At 32.4% G+C, this 21,387-nt stretch overlaps 1 protein-coding gene across 1 annotated transcript in view; it reads right to left on the minus strand.

Annotated features, from left to right (window-relative positions):
• LOC124366014 overlaps positions 1–21,387 on the minus strand; it is a 435,131-nt gene that overhangs the window by 13,833 nt on the left and 399,911 nt on the right. Inside the window, exon 5 of the mRNA XM_046822206.1 lies at positions 18,037–18,105. Within this exon, the coding sequence (XP_046678162.1) occupies positions 18,037–18,069 (33 nt within the window). The 5' untranslated portion in view covers positions 18,070–18,105. The remainder of the gene's footprint in view (positions 1–18,036; positions 18,106–21,387) is intronic.

Genomic DNA, 21,387 nt, shown 5'->3' on the forward strand with positions numbered 1-21,387 from the left:
CGAACAATACTTATGGAAAGCTACACCCGAATATCCAAATTTGACTCAGTAACCATCGGCGAACATGTTTAGACAGTGTCAAATATCGCTAGAGGTAGTCGATATTCACCAATAGAAAAGTCAATAACATTCACAAACGGCTCTCAAACGTCTGTTGACTGGATGTAAACACGTTCTTTGTGTCAAGTCGCGACGCGTCGGCGTCCACACAAGGCTTGACGTGAAGTAAATAAGTGACAGCGTCGTACTCAGTTCCAAAATTTATACTATTTATTAACTCTATACTAAGAGTTAATTAAAAATATTATTTATGACAGTATGTTACAGTTCAATCCAATTGGATTAAGACACCCAACCTGAATTGCCTTGAGGTTAATCAAGGCTACATACGGTAAATCAAGGTGAGACTCATGTTAAACCTAGAAGATGTCCTTTTTAACAATGCAGGACACAGTTGTTAGTGGAACAATAAAAACAGGTATCCTCTGTTCCAATTCAGCTGCATATACCATATAGTCATCTAATTACACTGATGTTATAAACTGATGCTGGTAAATTTTCCGTTTTGTACAACAAGAAAGAATTGTTACGGATTGCCTTGATGTAGATCAGGGTGTGATCCATTGATAGTAATAATAATATGTAACATAACTTAATCGATTGACTTCCCGGCGGGTAAATAGATTAAGTACATCGATTATGAACTTTCAGAAAAAGTCGACTAAAAGATTTTCCAGAAACTGACTAGATTAAGTACGCTAATTAAGAACTTTCTAGAAAAAAACCACTTGATTATGTAAATTAAACTCTTTTAATAAGAAATAAGTATATTAAGCATATCTACCAAGTACAATTATGCAATTAAATCAAATTAAATAGAGTAAATGTTGAATCAACACTAGCCTTCCTGTCTTAGATCTAATAATTCAAACCAAATCACAACGGGGGATTGGTAACTGGGGTAACCAAAATGATAAATGGAAAGGTAATGGAAATTTAGGAAGGTTAATTATGTAATTATTTTATTAAAGGACCAATCTTGTCACTATCTATACAGTAAAGTTTAAGTACACCTTGAATCATTCTTCTGCAAGAGCTGCTCTTTACAACTTATACTACAGGGTGACTGCCGGGAACCGGACGAATTTGCAACAGCTGTTACATTGTTGTTACACGTTCTAGGGAGATTGAGGTTATGTCATTGTTTTGAGTGAGCTTTACCATTTTAGTCACGATGGATCAGTGGTCAGTTCAGCATCGTGTTTTTGCATATGACACATTTATTAAAAATGGCGAATCCGTTATCAAAACACAGCGTATCTTCCGACGCCACTTTAATATTGCGAGAAATGACACGGTTCCAAGCCGGAATACATTGCTAAGATGGGTGCACAAGTTCAGAACAACAGGAACAGTATCAAAGAAAAAGCCACCCGGTCCAGCAAGAACAGTGAGAACACCAGACAACATCGCTAGAGTGAGAACTGCTTTGATGAAGAGCCCGGGTCGCTCTGCACGAAGACACGCACAAGAGCTACGCATGAAGCGCGATTCTGTCAGAATAATTTTAAAATAAGATTTGAAATTTCATCCCTATAAAATACAGGTGGTACAGCAACTGAAAGAGAGGGACTATGGACAAAGAGAAGATTTCGCAGTACGTATGCAGGTGTTGTTTACTGATAATCCTGATGTAATGATGTTAATGAGCGACGAAGCTCACTTCCACTTAAACGGTTCAGTGAACAAACAAAACTTACGATATTGGGCTCCTGAAAATCCATGTAACTTTCATGAAAAAACCACTCCACACTCCAAAAGTAACGGTTTGGTGTGCTGTAGGCCACTTTGGGATAATTGGTCCGTATTTTTTTGAGGAAAAATGGAGTCACAGTGACAGTGAATTCTGCACGCTATGTTCACATGTTGGAAACATATCTCAAGCTACAACTTCGGAGGCGAGGAATAAACGTGAAAAATGTTTACTTCCAACAAGATGGGGCTACAGCGCATACTGCCGCTGCATCGATGCGAGTTGTGAAGAAGATGTTCCCTGGCAAGTTGATTTCACGTTTTGGTGACGTGCCGTGGCCGCCGAGGTCACCAGATTTGTCGCCCTGTGACTATTTCTTATGGGGGTATTTGAAAGCTCGTGTCTATGTTCACAAACCACGAACATTATTGCAGCTAAAAGATGCAATCACCGAAGAGGTGAATTTGATTGGACAAGACATGTTGATGAGAGTGCGTAATGATTTTCTCCAGAGGTTGGAAACCTGTATCCAGGTTAACGGCCATCACATGCATGATATCATCTTTAAGAAATAAACCCAAACTAGGATAAAAGGTTCCATAAAACATATGTTTTTTGAAATGGTATGTTTTCACCAATATATATTCCACAGTTAAACAATTTTACTATATAAAATAAGGTTGTACTATTCATTTAAAATACGTCCGGTTCCCGGCAGTCACCCTGTATTATAGAACACTAGACAATGACGTGATTACTATATTATAATGCCATTAAAGTACAGTTTTCATTTGGAAGTTAAGCCCCAAGTCACTATTGTACTCCGTGAACAATATTAGTTCATTTAACAATACGAGATGCTAACAAATGGGCACTCGACGTACATATTCCGCTTAATATTTAAACAGCAGGTGTAAACTTTGTTGAAGAGTAATTAGTCTTTGCCATACCCGCAGTCACTGAGGCGTTATTGTTAACGCTTTACGTGCGTCAGTTACTCGAGTTGGCTGTTCAGATAGAATAAGCATTGTGGTTAATGGTGAAACGCTTTTTTGAAAGGTATTTTGTAGTTTTATTTAAACAGGTTTGTTTGTCTTAATTTTAAACGTTAACTTCAAACATTACAGTGGCAGAGTTTTAATACAATATTTTAAAATGCCAACAATACGTGGAAGAGGTTAGTTTAATATTCTGGGTTTGGATGTGCGTAGGACGCCTAGTACAATTGGGCAGCTTATAACTAGTCACAACACGGCTTAGAATGTAAACGACCCAGAAGAATCAGAATATATAGGACATTTCAGATTTGATACACAGTAGTTATAAAATCCAAGACAGAAATTCGAGACCTTCATAAGCTTCAACGGTTTTATTGTTCTGCAAAGAGCAGAGGTCTGTATAAATTTAGGATAGATTTACTCGTAATTGTATGTCGTACTCGTATGTTATCTTCTTCAAATGCATAATAATAACAACCTGGAATGTTGGATCCAAAGACTTGAAATGGGTGGCTGTCTGTTACTGGAAGAGTACGATTATAGAAAAGGTTTCAAAAGATTTATATTTTCAGATAAACTATAAAACGTTTCCTCATAAGTACTTGACACATTCATTTCGATTAAGAAAATAAATTTAATTGAGGAAAATAAGCAACCAATATACTACACAGTATTCATTTGATAATACATTTTTAATTGTTATTTAAAAATAATATAACATAAAGATCTTGCTGATATGTAATTATTCTAATTAGGTCGCTGCGGTACTGTTTTTGCATTTCATCTACACGGTCTAGTATATTCGACATTGTACTGTACAAACTCAATGGCGCAGTGGACTGCACATAGTACAAGAGAAGGTTTTAACCAAACTACCCAGGTCTGTGACGTCACCAAGTATTGAACGTCAAATCCTTTGTTTTCTTTACAATAACTTCCTGGTATTTCTATTATAATTTGTATGTCCAAACAACCCATTTTAGCCAAGCTGTTTATGTCAATAATGAACCAACGGCACTGTGGACTGCACAAACAAGTGGAGGTTTAAACCAAATTACCAGCTCTGTGACGTCACCCCGTATTGGACGTCAACACCTGCTTTGTTCAGCGGTTTTGTGTGCCGTGACTGATATGTTTTCCCATTCAATTTAGTTGGTCAAGTTACGGTCGTATATCAACAAAATTCCACTAAATGTCGTTCTGTAGTGGAAAATCTAATTTTACATTGAAATTGAAAGAATGTGGCAGTGTTTTGTCTTTTAAAACTGCAAATTAAAATTTGTTTGCTTAAAACTAGTTTTTTTCCTTTATGAATTGGCAAAATATTCTAATTTACATTTGGATATTCACTATTGATCCTTAAAATAGAATCTAAATAAGTAGACAGTGGAAGTACCATTGAGTTTTGCTAACTGTGAGGATAAAATATAGGAGCTCAGAAAATGTCACATACAACATAATTTAGAAGTAATTGAAAAAGCCAGAAAACTCCTGTATTTTAAAATAATTATTAATTCTCAAAGTAATTGTTCAAGATAATTTGAGTATTCAATACGTTAACAAAAATCCGCCCAGTGCTCTCTCCTTCATGACCAGATGTCAATAACTTTTTCTATTTATAACGAGCACAACAAGTTCCATAATTAGGAGTCACATATAATCTAACTAATTAGTTAGATTATATGTGACTCCTAAATAATTTTTTTTAAGTGTTTTGAAAACTAAAAGTTAATTTATATTCATTTTAACTCAACTTAAATGACTTTTGTTTATCCCGCAAACTCTCAATTTTTAGAGTAGCATCTAAAAATGTTTTTGAACTGAACAGTTTTTTATATTACATTTTACTCCTCATAGACTAACTTTTCCTTAAGATTTAGAACAATTATTTTAGATTATGGAAATCGGTAATAATAATAATAATAATAATAATGTTCCGGTGAGTAACAACATTAGAATATATGAATATGTATTTAGAAAACGTAATGTTCTTATTAGTGTAAGGGGAAATGTAATAACATTTCGCAGTATTTTTTAAATCCAGAATGCTTTAGTAATCAGATACTGCAATTTCCTTGTTCAGTGAGCAAAGCGCAACTGGTAACTGAAATTTCATTACGGACAATCTGATGACGCTGTGCGCTCTAACAGAATTGCTGTTGCTGTCTCCTTGCTGCACCTCTGTCTGCGGCTTAGAGCTACGTGTTAAATGTCTCTCTTTACCGTCACGACAAAAAAAAAAAATCGTAGCAGTTAACTCTATATTTATTGCTAGATAATTAGCACACAAAAATATGAAAAATATGGACTACTGAAGTTGCGTACGTAGTAGTACAATAAAACCTTAGAGAGTAAAGTGTTGATTGATCCTAGTCTCTAGAAACATTAATGTGCGTAATATATGTTTGTACCCAAAATACTCATGATTAAATATTTATGCAAACGTGCCTGATCAAATGTAAAAAAAAAAACTTAAATGTCAGTCATTATTAAAACACGAATGTAACCTACGTATATTTTAAAAGCTTTGGATTTATAATAGTATTTTTGTGTATTGTTTGTTTTTAGACGGTGTTTGTTATAGTTGATTTCTGTTTGTTGTTACACTCACATAGCTCTAATACGTATACACACATAAATAGTGTATGTATGTGTTTTCAAACTCAATAATCCACATTTTCACAGATATCCTGTTAGATATATATATCTCCCTTTATAAATTAATTCGAATGGGTTCGGAGTTAAGGAATTCGGCCTTGGGAGCTATTAGTTACAAATTTACAGTTGTTATTATGCTTTCTTTGAGAAAAAGTTTTTATAGTTCTCTGAAAAAAGAGAACTGTACACTTTAAACTTCTAAGTTTCTTGCTTGAGAGCCATGAGTATTGAAGAGACCTTGAGTATTTTTAATTGAGCATTAGTTTAATTTTAACACTTCTTACAGTTTATTAGTTTTATGGCAGGTATTTATAAAAGATGAGAACTGCAATAAAATGAATAATAATTAAATTGGATCTTAAAAATTATATATCCACTTAATAAAAATTTTGTTTAAAACACAATGATATGACCACTTATTTTCTGATCTAGCACGATTAAACACAACATTAAAATCAAAGGATTCAAACCGTAGGTACGTAAGCTTTGCCACAATTAAGGTGTTAATTTATTGAAAAAAATATTCACAGCCTTAGTGACAAATCGATAATTCACGGATGCATTTTTAAGCTCAAATTTTACGTTCAGCGGACCAAACAATAGTGACACTAATTTTAAATTCAGTTTCATGTTAATTGTCATAGTAAATTTGTGCTCACAAATGCTGTAGAGTACAAATAAAAGCTCTTTATTTACCTAAAGCCAATACTGTTATAAATAAAAAATCAAATCTACAAATATTCTAAAACAATATAGGGCCACGGTACACCAAGTGTTGCGCAATAGGCCTCGCTAATGCTGTATGCACATTTTTGTCCATTACTCATTTCATTTTAGTTACATGTGCTACTATGTCATTTGGTAATACTAAATTTGTTTACATATTAATTTATATACTTCATTATTTTATCCTTGGCATCGTTGTTACTTATAAGGCAGTGTGCAAATGTTCGTTTACGCTTAATCAAATATACCAACATTTACCATTATCAAACTATGATGCTTATATAGAAATACATCTTCATACAAAATTTCAGGTGTATAGATTTTTTTTTAGTTCTCTAGATATCGCGAGGAATACAAACAGACACACAGAGTGAACAAAATGAAAATCTTTCTTGCTCCTCAAATGATAGGCTTCGCTGACGCTCAGAGTCAGTAAGGATGTTACAATTTCAACTTAAATCATAATTACAAACTTTCGACAAAAAGTAGTCTTAAAATTTAATTTACCTTTCTCGCAGACCCTATTACACCTACACATTGTGATTTACAATAACAGTGTGCTTGGTAGTTTAAAATGTTAAGTTATTCATCAAGAAAACTACTTGCTTGTTTGAACTTTAATGTTAGCTTCGAGCGATCCTAAAATATAATAAGGTGTTCCTCCAGGAAGCAAGTTAAATTCAGATACATAATACTTATACGTAGTTATAGTTTATATATTACAAATGTTTTGTTTAGTTTTACGTTGCTATTACATTACACTATTACACTTTATTTCCTTCCCTCAAAAAAGTATCAAGAAGATGTGAAATTGAAGAAAATGGGTTTTTAATGAAGAGAGCATTTCGACTAATTATATAACCTTAAAGTAAAGACATTAAGATCCTTTGCAGATGTAAAAACCGGTAAGTAAGGAAAATATAAATCAGTGTTAGATGGTCACGAGTCCATCCACCACTTAACATACATAAAATTTGCTACTCCGACTTACCTAAATTTAATATCTTATAATTTCGGATGCGCGAAATGTTCATCACAATTTCATCCCATACCCGTAGACACCAATGTACTTGAACATAGGTAGGTGCAACTTCACGAATGTATGTTAAGGAAAGGTATGCTTTGAATGTTATAGTTGAGTTTCATAAAGAATCTAATGCGACAAATTAAAAAACAAATGACAAAGTGCAGTTGGTTAACAGTCAAATTTGATCATGTTTGATCGAAAATATGTTTTCTTTGATACAACTCATTTGATTTATTCATCAATTTTGGTACACTGAAACCTTCTGTGTACTTCGTTATACATTTTTTTAAATAAAGTGAAACATCTTATTTTTTAATGAAAATGGTGGGAAGGATTTGTGTGTTTATCAAGCACATTTAAGGTTTCATAAACATGAGAACATAAATTTCTCAGGTTCTATAAGTGATCGACTGATAATTTTATTTTTAAATATGTCCATGAAAGTTAAATTTATAATTCCCAGAATGGATTAAAAAAAAAAATGCAATAAAACGTAGATTTACGTACAAACAAAACTTTAGATCAATATTGTCTAGTTAAAAATGGTTTTAAATAAAGTTATTTTACAAATCCAACCTACGGATTATAAAAGTAAAAAAGTTAACAAAATAATACAAACCTCACCCCTATATCACGTTCAGGACTTTATATTTCTGCGTTTCAACTGTTAACTTTTGTAAAACAATGAAAAATCAAAACAATGAACTTTGTTGTTTGCTTTATTGCTTACACGAAAACTGCCCAGGACAATAAGAGATAAAATCCACTGTTGTCTCTTTCTTTGTTATTTGTCTAGTGCAATAAATTAACAGAACATATAGACGGATACCATTTTTATCTAAAATACCATTTAAAATGTTTACTACATTTGAAAAATCATATGTTCATGTTTAATTATTTTAGTTTATGTTCAGAAGTTGGTAAAAGTAATGTTAGTTTTAAGCTGGGAGTTTGAAAACAAAAACAGTTGATGTATAAAAAATAACTTTGTAGCGTTAGATTTCGAAATACTATTACAGTTTCACATTCCAATAAAGCTTGTATAACTTTTAAATTTGCTTGGATGTGTGGGATTTCACTCCAATCAGTGCTACCAACCTGAGAGGAAACAATTTTACAAATATTTATCACTGATTGTAACGTTATAATTCATCTATATTTAACGAACTGAAGAAAGTTATAGAAGCATTTTATTGGCTTCCATCTATTCCGTAAAAAGTTCTCAAACAGTTTCGATGATGAAAAGAAACAAGTTTGACGTCACTGAATAAATAATTAGTTTCTGATTTGATTTACATCCGACAGTGCGAAGCTTATTAAATGTACATTTGTGGGATTCCCATGGAAACAGATTGAGTTGTCCATTATTAATTGACCAACTTTGGGTTAGGTTTGGCTAACAACGTTGGTTACATTACAATTTACTCTAAATAATGATATCAGCTCCACGGCTTAGTATGGATGATTGTTATATTAATTAGTCTGTTTTCATTACATTATAAAGTATATTTGATGATGATTTCAACTCATTTATTATAATTTTATTGACATATAATTTTATGTAAATATAAACAATAACAGTTTAAAAACACTGTATTGTAAAAAACTAATAAGCCATATTGTCTCTTCAGTTTTCCTGGTCTGTCAAACATTCTGTCCCAGAGTAAGTAATAACAAATAGGGTCGAAAGCCATATAAAAAGACGATAAGAAGGTTCTGTACTGCATCTTCCCACTGCAGTAGTCTCCCTAACTCACCGTAAACGAAAATGGTTTTGGACACCTACAACATGTTAAAAATTCCAAAAGTTATTAATACTAAATTGTTATATTAAAAAACTAACAAGGCAGGAGTGCACCACACACCGCTGGTTCATACAAAATGTCAAGTCTAGAGCTCATTTCATTAGGCTACACCATGTGCTTCCATATGTCACATGATCATATGAATATGATTTATTTACGACTTCCTTGCATTCACTGTTTTCATAAGACCAACGTAACAATGTTCACTAACCCTCAGCCTTCCATCAACGAACTTCATGCAAAATTTAACATAAAAACGAGATACCCTTATTAGTATTCTTTTCGGTGTGCCCACGAAGAAGGAACGGTTTTAATGCAGGCATCATATTTAAGCTTGGGACTGTAAATTAATCGGAACAGCTGTGTTTCCTCACAGAGGCTTTACACAAAATATAAGAGTTCAAATTATCGAGAACTCTCAAGAGTCCAGGAGATTCCTGTAAATCGAGTAAGAAAAAGCAACACCAAAAGTATATAAATCAAAGTATATATTTTAGTTAAAACAACTGTAAAAGTTTTAGATAGTTTGAAGTTATCTAAAGTATTTCCCTTGTAAGGGAACCGAGAAAATATCGGGTAAATGAAAAAGTTCACAATATTTCTAAAAACTTCGCCCTAAACCCGCGTCTCCTAGCCCTTTTGTGCAATTTCAGAAAACATTTTGTGGTGATTTAGAAGGAATAGAGTTTTAAAATGTAACTTGGAGAGACAAAATAAACTAAAAGAGTGTAAAACAGTAAGTTATGCACGAAGCAGAATTTACGCTTCAGGGTTTTCTTAGTACTAGGCCGGAGAAAACAATTTTCCTATTGGAAATCGCTGTAGTTTAGTTTGCATATCCTGGCCCAATAGTAGTTTGTTCAGAAACAGCTACGAAGTGGTAAAAAACTTAGTTTTTTTCTAGCACTGAGCCAACCCAGCCGAAAAATGTGTAAACTTAAACTATTTCAAAAACTGACTTTGCGGACTGAAAACATTAATGTGTATCTATTTGTTCTGCCTGTCTGGAAAACTAATTGACTTATAGATTTCCGTGAAGTTTTCTTCCATAGCATTTGACTGAGGGTTAGTGAACATTTTTGAAGTGAAAACTTCTTTAGGCGCGTTGAGCGTTTTGGTAGAGGGTAAAATCCTCGGTTCGCGTCACCGACATGCTAATGATACTAACCTGCATGAAAAAGTCAGTCTCGCTGTGTTTTTTTAACCGTAGACTTGGCCGCGGGCTACTAACCTGCATGAAAAAGTCAGTCTCGCTGTGTTAAAACTGTCCCGGCGGAGTATGAAAAACAGACTGCAAAAATCAGTGACCTTTACGGCTTCCTCTCGCGATTTAAAAGTGAAGCAAATGTCGTACAATTCTGTAAGATGCGTCAAATTAAAGCTCTTAATATTGGCAATCTATTGGTTACATTTTTTAAATATTAAAAAAATTTCGAAATAATTTTGATTATTGTTTACATTTTACATAGCGTTTACAATGACAAGAAAAAAGTAGTAAGCGAGGATTTTTTTTATTTTTTGGTCAGACAACATTTGTCAGCGAGAAAGTTGTGTGAAAATAGATGAATATTTTTTTGTAATTTATCATTTTTTTATTGGAAGTTTAGTTTAGCCTGTAGTAGCGTATGAAGTGATGAGTGAACGTTTCTGCCGGAACTGTAGTTGGCGCATTGGCTCACTGATACCGGATTAACTCAATAAATTAGTTTATTGTGCAATAAAAATACCTTTACGAAAGAATCAAGTTAATTTAACTAATTTATTAGTTTTAAAAATATTGTGGGTTTAATTGTTATTGCAATTATATACTTTATCCGTAGCAATAACTGTATTATTTACAACGGTGTTCAACTCACTGTTGTTCACTCGGTGTTTACTCACTTATTAATGAATAATGAAAACAACGAATATATTTTTAAACATTTTTAATATTTGTACGAATATTTGTATTTAAAATTTAGCATTATTCATTTTAATTATCAACATGAAATGAGTATTATTACGGTATAAGATTTATCTTACTAGCGTGGTAAAATAGATTTCTAGTTATTTGATAATATTTTTTCGTGGATTTTAAAATTGGAAAATTAAAAACGCGTCACATTTACAATTACAGATGTACTGCTACTATAACGTATTGTTAATTACTCTCAACTTAATAGTTCCGTTTTCACTTCTATCGGCAGTCCCACAACTGCTAATGTTTTTACATTACTCTTACAGGTAACCAAGATAGCAACGAAACAACGCAGAATAAATACATTTTAAAATAAACTGCGTAAAATCATATAACACTTTAACATGTAAAATGGTAACACGTGTACCCATAGGTTTGAAATTTTGTATTCAGCCTCAGCGAACCTGTCACGCGGTACGTAGTGTGACGTAGTCTTACTTTATATAAATACCAGTAAATTTGTGATTTTCGTTCTAAAAACTCTTTACTATTAAACCAATTAATACAATAAGTGTACAATATACACTTGTAGTACAAATCGAAGTATTTTCCAATAAACTAAAATATTATATTTTTATGTTTTAAACTTATTTAAAATTGTTTAAGCTGTGTCAGAAAAAAACTGTAATATTGTTTCATTCATTTCCATCGACTGGTCTAGAGACCTTCTCTTTTGTGTGCGCCTGTGTTGTTCTGTGCAGTTTTTACTTTTTCTAATGCTCTAGACCCTCAGATATAAGCTTTTTGACATGAAACCTGTTCTGTTATCCGGATTCACTAAATTAATCGCAATGTATAAATTATTTAAATTTTTTGTATTCTTAATCTTATGCCTTCAGCATTTAAACACCTGAAGAAGAAAGGTAGTTCCAGTCCTCAACATGTACACTTCCGTTTTTATAAAATATATCGATGGCGAAGTCAGAACATTTGTTATCCTCTCAGTTCATCCATCGCAAATAATAAACTGTAACAAAGACTCGTATAATTGCACGTTAACTTTTATTAGACCTTTTGATCATCTCAATGTACTGTGAGAGAGAATGAAACAGGAAAAGGAAATAACGTATGAAAGCTTTTTAGAGAACAATCAAACTTTACAATACGCGAGGTGAAGGTAGGAATGAAGCACGCCAAAAACCCGGTCTTTGTTTGGTTTAACATGAAAAGCGAGTTATCTTATCCATTTGGTGCTCTTTGAAGTCAGCTTATGAGCCGGCTTTGTGTAAAATTAATAAAGCGAATTGAATTAAGGCTATAGTTGGCTTTATTCGGTCAAAGTTAATTCAATAATGGCAGTTTTCACATTATAATATATTTTAGTCCATTATTTACGTAACAATAATGTAAGTGAGAATTCGTTTTAGTAATGATATATTCAAAATATTTAACCGGCATTTATAATTTGTTTTTGTTTGTAAATTCCCTCTGATGCATCCTTTGCAGTAACGCTTGGGCACAGAAGGTTAACACTTATACACCGATGTTAGTGCTTAGAACAAGTGTTGAGTGATATTCTAATTTTGTAGTGTGCGTTGCGTGCGATAAGAGAATATTTTAAATTTCGATATAAACCTTTATTTTTCAGCTATCTTTCACGAGTTTTTTTAAAGACCATATCAAAATAAAAAAGGAAAAAGTTTGGTTGGAAAAATGTCAAAGAATTCCTCTAAAATTCCAAAGATTTAAGAAAACTGAGTAGTGAAAACAAGAATCCAAACCAAAATCCTATACCTTATTTACCTTATTTATATTAAAAACCAATAATCTCCAATAATTATTTAATCACATGTGTTATCAACGCTATTGAAAATAAGTTCTATTTCTAGCAACCATAAAAACAAATTGAGTCTTATGTCAATAATTTTCTTATACTATAAAAAATAAAATAAATTTATATAATTTAAAATTAAATAAGCTTATTTTTGGTTTTCTTGTGCGAGAACTAGAAAACTGCTTCTAAACATAACTATAGATATGTGAAGGAATTGCTAGCGCAACTCCATATTACAGTTTCAAACTCTTTACTATGGAATAGTATTCTCGTTTAGAAATAAATTATGAAGTACATATTTCACAAACACATCGTAATAATAAGGCTATCAAAAAAGGAATTAATGTTTGTACCAATTTTATTTATTTTTGAAGAAAATAAAAATAAAATGATAGGCAGCAAGATATTCTCTCTGTTATATAAATCCGATGAATATGAAATTTAGCGGGAAATATAATGACAACTAGAGTAATACTTTAAAATGGCTGTTAAGTATAAAGCTATACGACCACCTTTCGGAACATCCTTAATTGAAAATATCCCCGATTGGAATACCTACGACGTCTTGCTCGACAGCAACGGATAATGGGCTCATGTGGTCATTGGAGGAAACGAGAAGTCAGAATAACATGTCATACGGTTCGAAAGGTGACGTGCGTGTCGTTAAAAATATCCCAGATTGGAATAACTACGACCTCTTGCTTGACAACCACGGGTAATGGCTAATGTGGTCGTTGGAGGAAAAGAGAAGTCAGTAAAACATGCCATACGGTTCGACAGGTGACGTGCGTATCGTTAAAAATATTCCAGATTGGAATAACAACGACCTCTTGCTTGACACCCACGGGTAATGGCTAATGTGGTCGTTGGAGGAAAAGAGAAGTCAGTAAAACATGCCATACGGTTCGACAGGTGACGTGCGTATCGTTAAAAATATTCCAGATTGGAATAACAACGACCTCTTGCTTGACAACCACGGGTAATGGCTAATGTGGTCGTTGGAGGAAAAGAGAAGTCAGTAAAACATGCCATACGGTTCGACAGGTGACGTGCGTGTCGTTAAACGAATGACCGAGGTATGATTTATGGTGTCTGGCTACTAGACTGGGAAGTCTGCGGCTGCACGTTCACTTTGTCCACTGATTTTATTACTACGACCTAACATTTCCAAACCAAAGAAACAGTTAGGGATGCTGAACTGAGGTGAAAAAGAACATGTCGATTCGGTAACATTATATGAAGCAATCACTGATCTCCTATACTATTATCCAGCTGTTATCACTTATTTATCAAGGTCTTGTTGTATTAGTTATCACTTTCATATTTCAAGTATGGTCTGTGATTTCTGGCTAATTATACATTTTATCTCCAGATTTATATTGGTCGTTTTGTTTATAATATTCCTGTTATGTCTTTCTATTTACTTGTTGATTTGTATGAGCTATAGTCACTAGATTACGCCAGTTCACTGCTTTTCATCTCTTGAGTTCTGCACTAGTTTATATTGTTTTTCTTATCTTTAACACCTTTTGATCTTGTTGTTATGTTATTTATTACCTATCTACTTTAGTTGTGTTACTTAACTTGGTGATTTCGTTCGTTGGATCATCTGATCTATTTATATATAATTTAGTTCAGTGATGTACAATTTAATGTTATGATGGTCTGGTTTCCCCCTTAAAGTATAGAACTTTGGTCTATTATTGTAATTACCTTTGGCATAACCTGTGGTATATATCTTGCACTTAGTTTGTTATTCTATTCTACATGGCTGTTGCTTAGCAGTCCTGCAATTGTATTCATTACGAAAATACCAAAAAAGACTTTAATTTGTAATTGATATAATGTAAAATAGCTATGACGTTATGAATAAAGAAACGAAAATACAAAAATATAAACATCTATGTAAAAAACCGATGCTTACTAAAAAACATATAATTTAAAAGAACTAGTTACGTAAATAAATAAAAAAAGACAATCTTCATCCACTCTATTGTAGGATACTCGGTTAACAAATTTTGTATTTGCTATGGTGATAGAATTAAAATGTTAAATTATAAAATGGAACAATTATTCCCTCCTTTAGTGTGTGCGACTTTACTTTTCACTTTTAATGTGCAGTTTGATAACGCAACGGGCTCACTAACCAGTCCCGCCTGCCTCACGTACTTAGTCAGATGATGACTCATAACTATGTTCTTAGTGAAAACTATACTAGTTCTACAGTGCTAAGTTCAATTTAATAACAAATACAATTATAAAACAGGATTTTATCTTGATTACAAGTAAAATATGTTAGTTGGACAATTAATTGTATTAGGAGAAATGCTAAAAGGTACATGCATTTTTTATGTCATATTTTATTTTAATTAAAACAGAACTTAATAGTTTTGAATAATTTATATATATTTAGTATAATTTAAACAAGGTAATTAATTTAAAGTTTGTAAATGTACAAGCTGACACAAGAGAAATAATCACTGATTATGAACGTGCTTCTTGACTACCAACTGGGAATCCGCCACAAGTCAAACATATAGTCGCCATTGTCTTGCAGTGTTGCCATTATCAATCGCACAATGTTCAAAATGAAAATTAGGGACACACACACACACACACACACACACACACACACACACACACACACACACACACACACTGTAAAAGGGAAATATTTATTTTTAAGATGAAATAAAGATATTTTACTTATTATGTTCTACTGCTTGTTCGAACACAATTTTAAACAGTTCTTGGTTTCAATAATTTTAGTTAACTAATATCAGTTGGGAGAACAACGTAAATATACCTTAGGTTTCAAAAGTGATGATGATGAATTTAAATAAAACTCTTTTTAAAGTATTGCGTAATATAATTGAATAAAATGCTATACGAAGAAATATTTTTCGTAAAGAAAGTTGCATGTTGTTGATTGGAAAATGAATTTCCAAATGTTCTATAAGAACAAAACATTAAAAATTTGTTTTAAAAACGATTTTAACGAAATAGTTCCAAAATTACACGAACAAATATTGAAAATAGTATATTTCACATATTTTATTCAGTACTGCATTTTAACATGCAGACTACTTGTATTGAAATCATAGTGCTATGATAAGTATCTTGGTGTATTTTTTCTTTGATGCCCTTTTTTGGAACTGCACTTTTTCAGTACATGTATATAATATACTAATTGTCTTCTTACCTGACGAAGAGTTTAGATCTCAATCCCCGAAACTTTGTGTCGTACACTTTGTATTACATAGCGATAGCAAATGGCCGAAATCGTATTATCCTTTCAAACCATCCAATCATTATCAGTAACATATATATTATCAGTAACAAGCTTTAAACAAAGGAAGTACCATTATAAATTAAATAACAAACTAGATTAATTTTTGACCTGCAATTATTCAACAGAAGAGTGATCATACAGCTATAATCTCAATTTGAAATGGAAAAACCCACATTAATGTAATGGAGGTTTATTTAGTAATAGTAACTGTGAAAAAGCCTCGTCAAAAGGGATTGCTGGTTTTTATTCCCATGATGCGACTTGTGATATGATCAGTGCCCGACGTTAAAGGCTAGCTAAATTCTTTCAAAATGTGACGTGTAAATTTGTATGTACCATAGCTCTTGTGATAATACAATTATCGAAAGCGTAATACTTCATTGTGTCAGACATATTCTTAAACGTTATAGAATTACCTGCAATTAGATAAGATTTATTCCAATATAGATTGTTTTCTTTGTCGAAACAAACCATAACAAACCTATAGTTCTAAAAAGAGACTTAAAAAAATTTTTTTAGAAACAACATTTATTTCATAGTCCGCTAGCTAGACAATGCAAAAGGTCCATTATCAATCTAAAACATTTAGTTAAATAGCAAAAAGCACCTAAAAAGGATACAATTAGTAAATAATATCCTCTCGAGTAGAGCCATTCATATTTAAAATAAATTTAAAATAAAATAATAAATAAATATTTAAAATAATAATTAATTAGTATAATTTTTAAACAACGACGAATATTATAATGTTATAATATCAAACGACTAATGATATACAGATATTTATGAAATTATAAGGTAAAAAATGAAAATGGTTTCATTTTATGAATTGAAGTGAATATCATATTCGAATATTTTACACATACTTGTAATTTCGACCTTCTAATTAATACAGAATACTTTAATAAAATGATAAATTTTCCCACATATGTGTTTAATCGAGTGCTAAAATATAAGAATGATGTTTTATTGAATGAGTGACTAATACAATTGTTCGTATACTATTCTAGAAACAAGAAAACACTGAAAATGAAGTGTCAGAGCAATGAATAATATAAACAGAAATGATTTGAAATTACTTAATTAGATATCCTTCAGTGAACCGTAAAAAATAGTCATTATCTATGAAATGTTTATATTTAAATTACACAAGTAAAGGAATATTACTAGATGGTATAAGTAGAGACTTAAATTACCTGATAAATAGTGATAGTAACATAAATAACATAACATACACATAACACACATAGTAATAGTGACATTTAAGGACGATAATAAAGTAATAATAATTATTATTATTGATATCTGAAGTCGGAAAAAGAAAGTGCATTTAAACAATATGCAATTTAAATAAAGTTTTTGATCTGGTATTGAATAAAATGGATGTCAAAAACCTTTATACATTCAGAAAATTTAATATTTTACGTCAATCCTTTGTGAATGTTAGGAAGCTATATTTAATTAAGTGATTAAAGTACACCAACAAGGAGTAATATTTGCTTGGCATTTAATATGTAATTTGCATACAAACTGGTAAACTAATATGCTACACCGTTGAACTTTCAACCAATATATACTAGTTAATATAGTTTGATAGTGTTTAGTGTATTTCGGGATCAGCATTAGGCTTAATATTACGGAAAATATAATAAAATTAGAGTCTCTTAAAATTAAAAGGATGTAAAATGTTTAATTTTAGAAATGGTTATTAATAATGATTTATTATTATTATTAATAATTTAAGTACCAATTAGATTATATTATTATTTTTAAACTACCTTTTATTGCGTTATTTGGATATGATTAAGTTTTCCTTACAAGAAAATGCGAGAATAAAAAGTAATATTGGATTGTTTATTTTTAAACTAGAAAAAGCTATTTAATTGTTCAGTATCGTACATTAATTACGTTGGTATTTTGAAATCACGTAATAAGTATGCAAAAGACAAGGTATTTCAATAGTATAACAAACCGATTATTCAGTAGAATGTATGAAAGTATTACAAATGTTACAACAAACCCAATATTTAGAGGTATACTACTCACCGCAATGATGATCCAGTTGGGTACAATGAGCATAGTCTCAGCTACTCAGGGCATGCTCGCTCACTCCACCTGCAACAAAAGACAGGATTCAGGGACTGGAACCTCTTATATCCTGCAGGATCCTAGCAACGCGTTTCCAAAACACGGCTGTGGGGGAGGTAAGTTAAGTTCGCAGCTGATCGTTAAATACAGGATCTGAATCAGGAAATGTTTACCGTGTCAGTTCTATTATCGTGTTACTTGCACTAAGGGAAAATGTCTCTTGTTTATCGTGGTTTTTTATGGTTTTGCATCTGATAGCAATATTCAGAAATATATGTCGTATAGTTACATTCTCATCTTTTCGGAGGAACAATCAAATATGTTAATTTTTTCAGAGAAACGAAGACGGGGCAGCATTTTAATCTTCTCAGAGGAACTACGACAAAGAAACAAATTCGTCTCCTCAAAGATACATGTCGAGGTGGCATCCTCATCTCCTTAGAGGTACATGTCGAGGAGGTATCCTAATTTTATCAACGGAACGATGACAGGGTGACATTCTCGTCTTCTCAGAGGCATTTGACGTGGAAATATCTTCATCTACTGAGAGGAACTATGACAAAGAAACACCTTCGTCTCCTCAGAGGTACATGACGAGTTGGCATCCTCATCTCTTAAGAGGTACATGTCAAGGAGGTACTCTACATTTCTCAACGGAAGGATGGAAGGGAGACATTCTCGTCTTCTCTGAGGTACTTGACATGGAAGTATCCTCAACTTTTGAGAGGATCGATAACAGGAAGACACCTTCGTCTCCTCAAAGATACATGACGAGGAGACATCCTCATCTCCTCAGAGTTACATGTCGAGGAGGTCCCTAATTTTCTAAACGGATCGACTACAGGGAGACATTCTCGTCTCCTCAGAGATACATGACAAAAGGTATCCTCATTATCTCAGAGGAAAGATGAATGAGTCACCCTAGTCTTCGCGAAAGTAGGAGAGGAGACATCTTCATTGTCCAAAGAGAAGGCGGATAACATCCTTTGAAAATATGAGGTAGAAATCATGTAATCTAAATGTAAAATTGAGATAAAAGTGTTTCACTTTGTAAATAACAGCATTGTTTCAGAACAAAGATGCATATTAATGCATTCATGCAAAGGATGCTGTTGATAATTTTAAAATTATGAAAAAACACAGTTGTGTCGGAGGCATACAAATCGTAGTTATGGGCCCCCAATCGTGTTTCGCTGCATTATTTAGATTTTTGGAGTTGATTGGAATATATTTTGAAGATATCCTGATAGAAAATCGGTTAGAATATAAATAAACGTAGAATGGTACGGGCTTGACCTTTGAATGAACTGCTGATCGAATCAATGAAAACGAAATCCGTTCATTAAGCACAACAGGATACAGCAAATTGAATCCGACAGTATAAGGAGAGAGAATAGCAAGATCGGGAGATTCGATCAGAGAGGAAACCCGATACACTATTGTCCATTGAATCTCGCACTAACAATAGTGACTGACGCTAATCCAAGCTCGGATCACGTTAGCAGAGATTCTTGTGAATGAAGGTACTTCAACCTTGACGTAGAAAGAATCCTGTCAACAGACATTTCTGAAGAGTTGTATTCTTAGTCGTAGATTTTAAATTACTCATTTCCAGACATGTATGTGGAAAATATACACCACATTCCGAGTTTTTTTTATTTGATTTTGTGAAATTGATATTTAAGCATACCAATTCCTGGAAATTGTTGTAATCCTTCTCAATGTATGTGATTAATTTAAAACGAAAAGTACCTCAATTAAATTCACTTAAATTTTCCTAAATTTTGTATACTCAGTAAAGTGTAATAGCATATTTAAATAAATACAACTTAGCACTTCGGATTGCGATCAATTAAAAATGCACACGAATTTCAATTGGAGGATACACATTTTAAGTTTCTATTTCACGTTGAATAATTTGGTATAACATTTCCTCAGATTTAAAAACTTTAGGTAGCTTTAAATGTAAAATAAAAACGATATTATGGATAAGGACCCAGACTATTTAAGGCCCGACAACCATTATGATATAATTTCAGACGTTTACGTCTTTTAAAATATTGTAAAAAGTTTTTAATGTTGTAAAATATTCTGTAAAAATGTTGTAAAATATCTTCTTAAAAGTATCGCATAGTACTTTGTAAAATATTATGTAAAATAGTGTAAACTATTTGGTAGTTACTGTTTGCAATGTTAAAAAACATATTTAGTTCAAAGTATAACATTACTTAACCTTTAAATTGGGGCCAATATTTATGATGGTTGTCAAATAATCCACCTCGTGTTTCCGCAAGATGCCATATTTCACATCAATATTATGATCTCATCTATGAAGTAAAATAAGTAGAGCCACTTCTCCTAACAAGATTATCTTCTCAGAAGTCTTCTGAGAGTAGGAGTATCATAATTAATCTCTCAGGGATAGAAGTTTTGTACTCGAGAGTAGTAAGTTTTCAGTGTTGAAGGTTTCAGTACATACACAAGGGATCGGAAAGAGGTTACGTTTTTCATCACGCAAGAATCAAATTTAGAAAAATAATACTTAATAAGTATGATTTATAATTAAGTTTAAAAAATTTTTGTATTGGATGCTAGTAACAATGATAGTAAGAAACACTGAAGTGATATAGTCGCATATGAGCTAAGCGAACACATATGCTGAACTTTGCTCTCCGACCCCAACGCTGTCCGTTATCGGCAATCCGTTAGGGCCTGCACTAGATTGGATCAAAGCTAAGTTAATAACGACGTGCTTTGTACAGGCCGATTGGCGTGAAATCACCCGGCACGAGTCCATTATGTCAAACGCGTATTTCATATCGATAGCCGAGGCCAGGCCTTGTGCGGTACATTGAGGTTGTAATTAATACCCATTCACGGTCATTAGGGTCGCCAACCCGGTCATTATACATCATGTTGGCCTTTTGTTACAGTTTACAATTTCACTCAATATTTATTCACTTTGAAAAAGCAAATTATCACGGTGCAAAACCTAATGTTGATTTATAGCAAATAACATTTCTTATCTTACGTTAAAAATGTTTTTTTTTCAGATATTCGTAAATTAGAATACATTGAAATATAAACATCTTTGGTTTTTTGCGGTTTCATCTTTTATCACTAGCATTTTATCATGTAACTAACCTATGTATTTTCAAATATAATAGTTTTATTTGCAGCCTTAGACAGTGTACACTCCCTATACTATATTTCACGTTTAATGGAAAAACTAATCGTCCTACAAGTTGAGAGCAATTTGCATTGCACAAACACACAAGCGGGTTTTCTTGACATCGATAGAGGAATTTC

Source organism: Homalodisca vitripennis, chromosome 7 (genome assembly GCF_021130785.1).
Source record: "Homalodisca vitripennis isolate AUS2020 chromosome 7, UT_GWSS_2.1, whole genome shotgun sequence".
NCBI classification, from domain to species: domain Eukaryota; kingdom Metazoa; phylum Arthropoda; class Insecta; order Hemiptera; family Cicadellidae; genus Homalodisca; species Homalodisca vitripennis.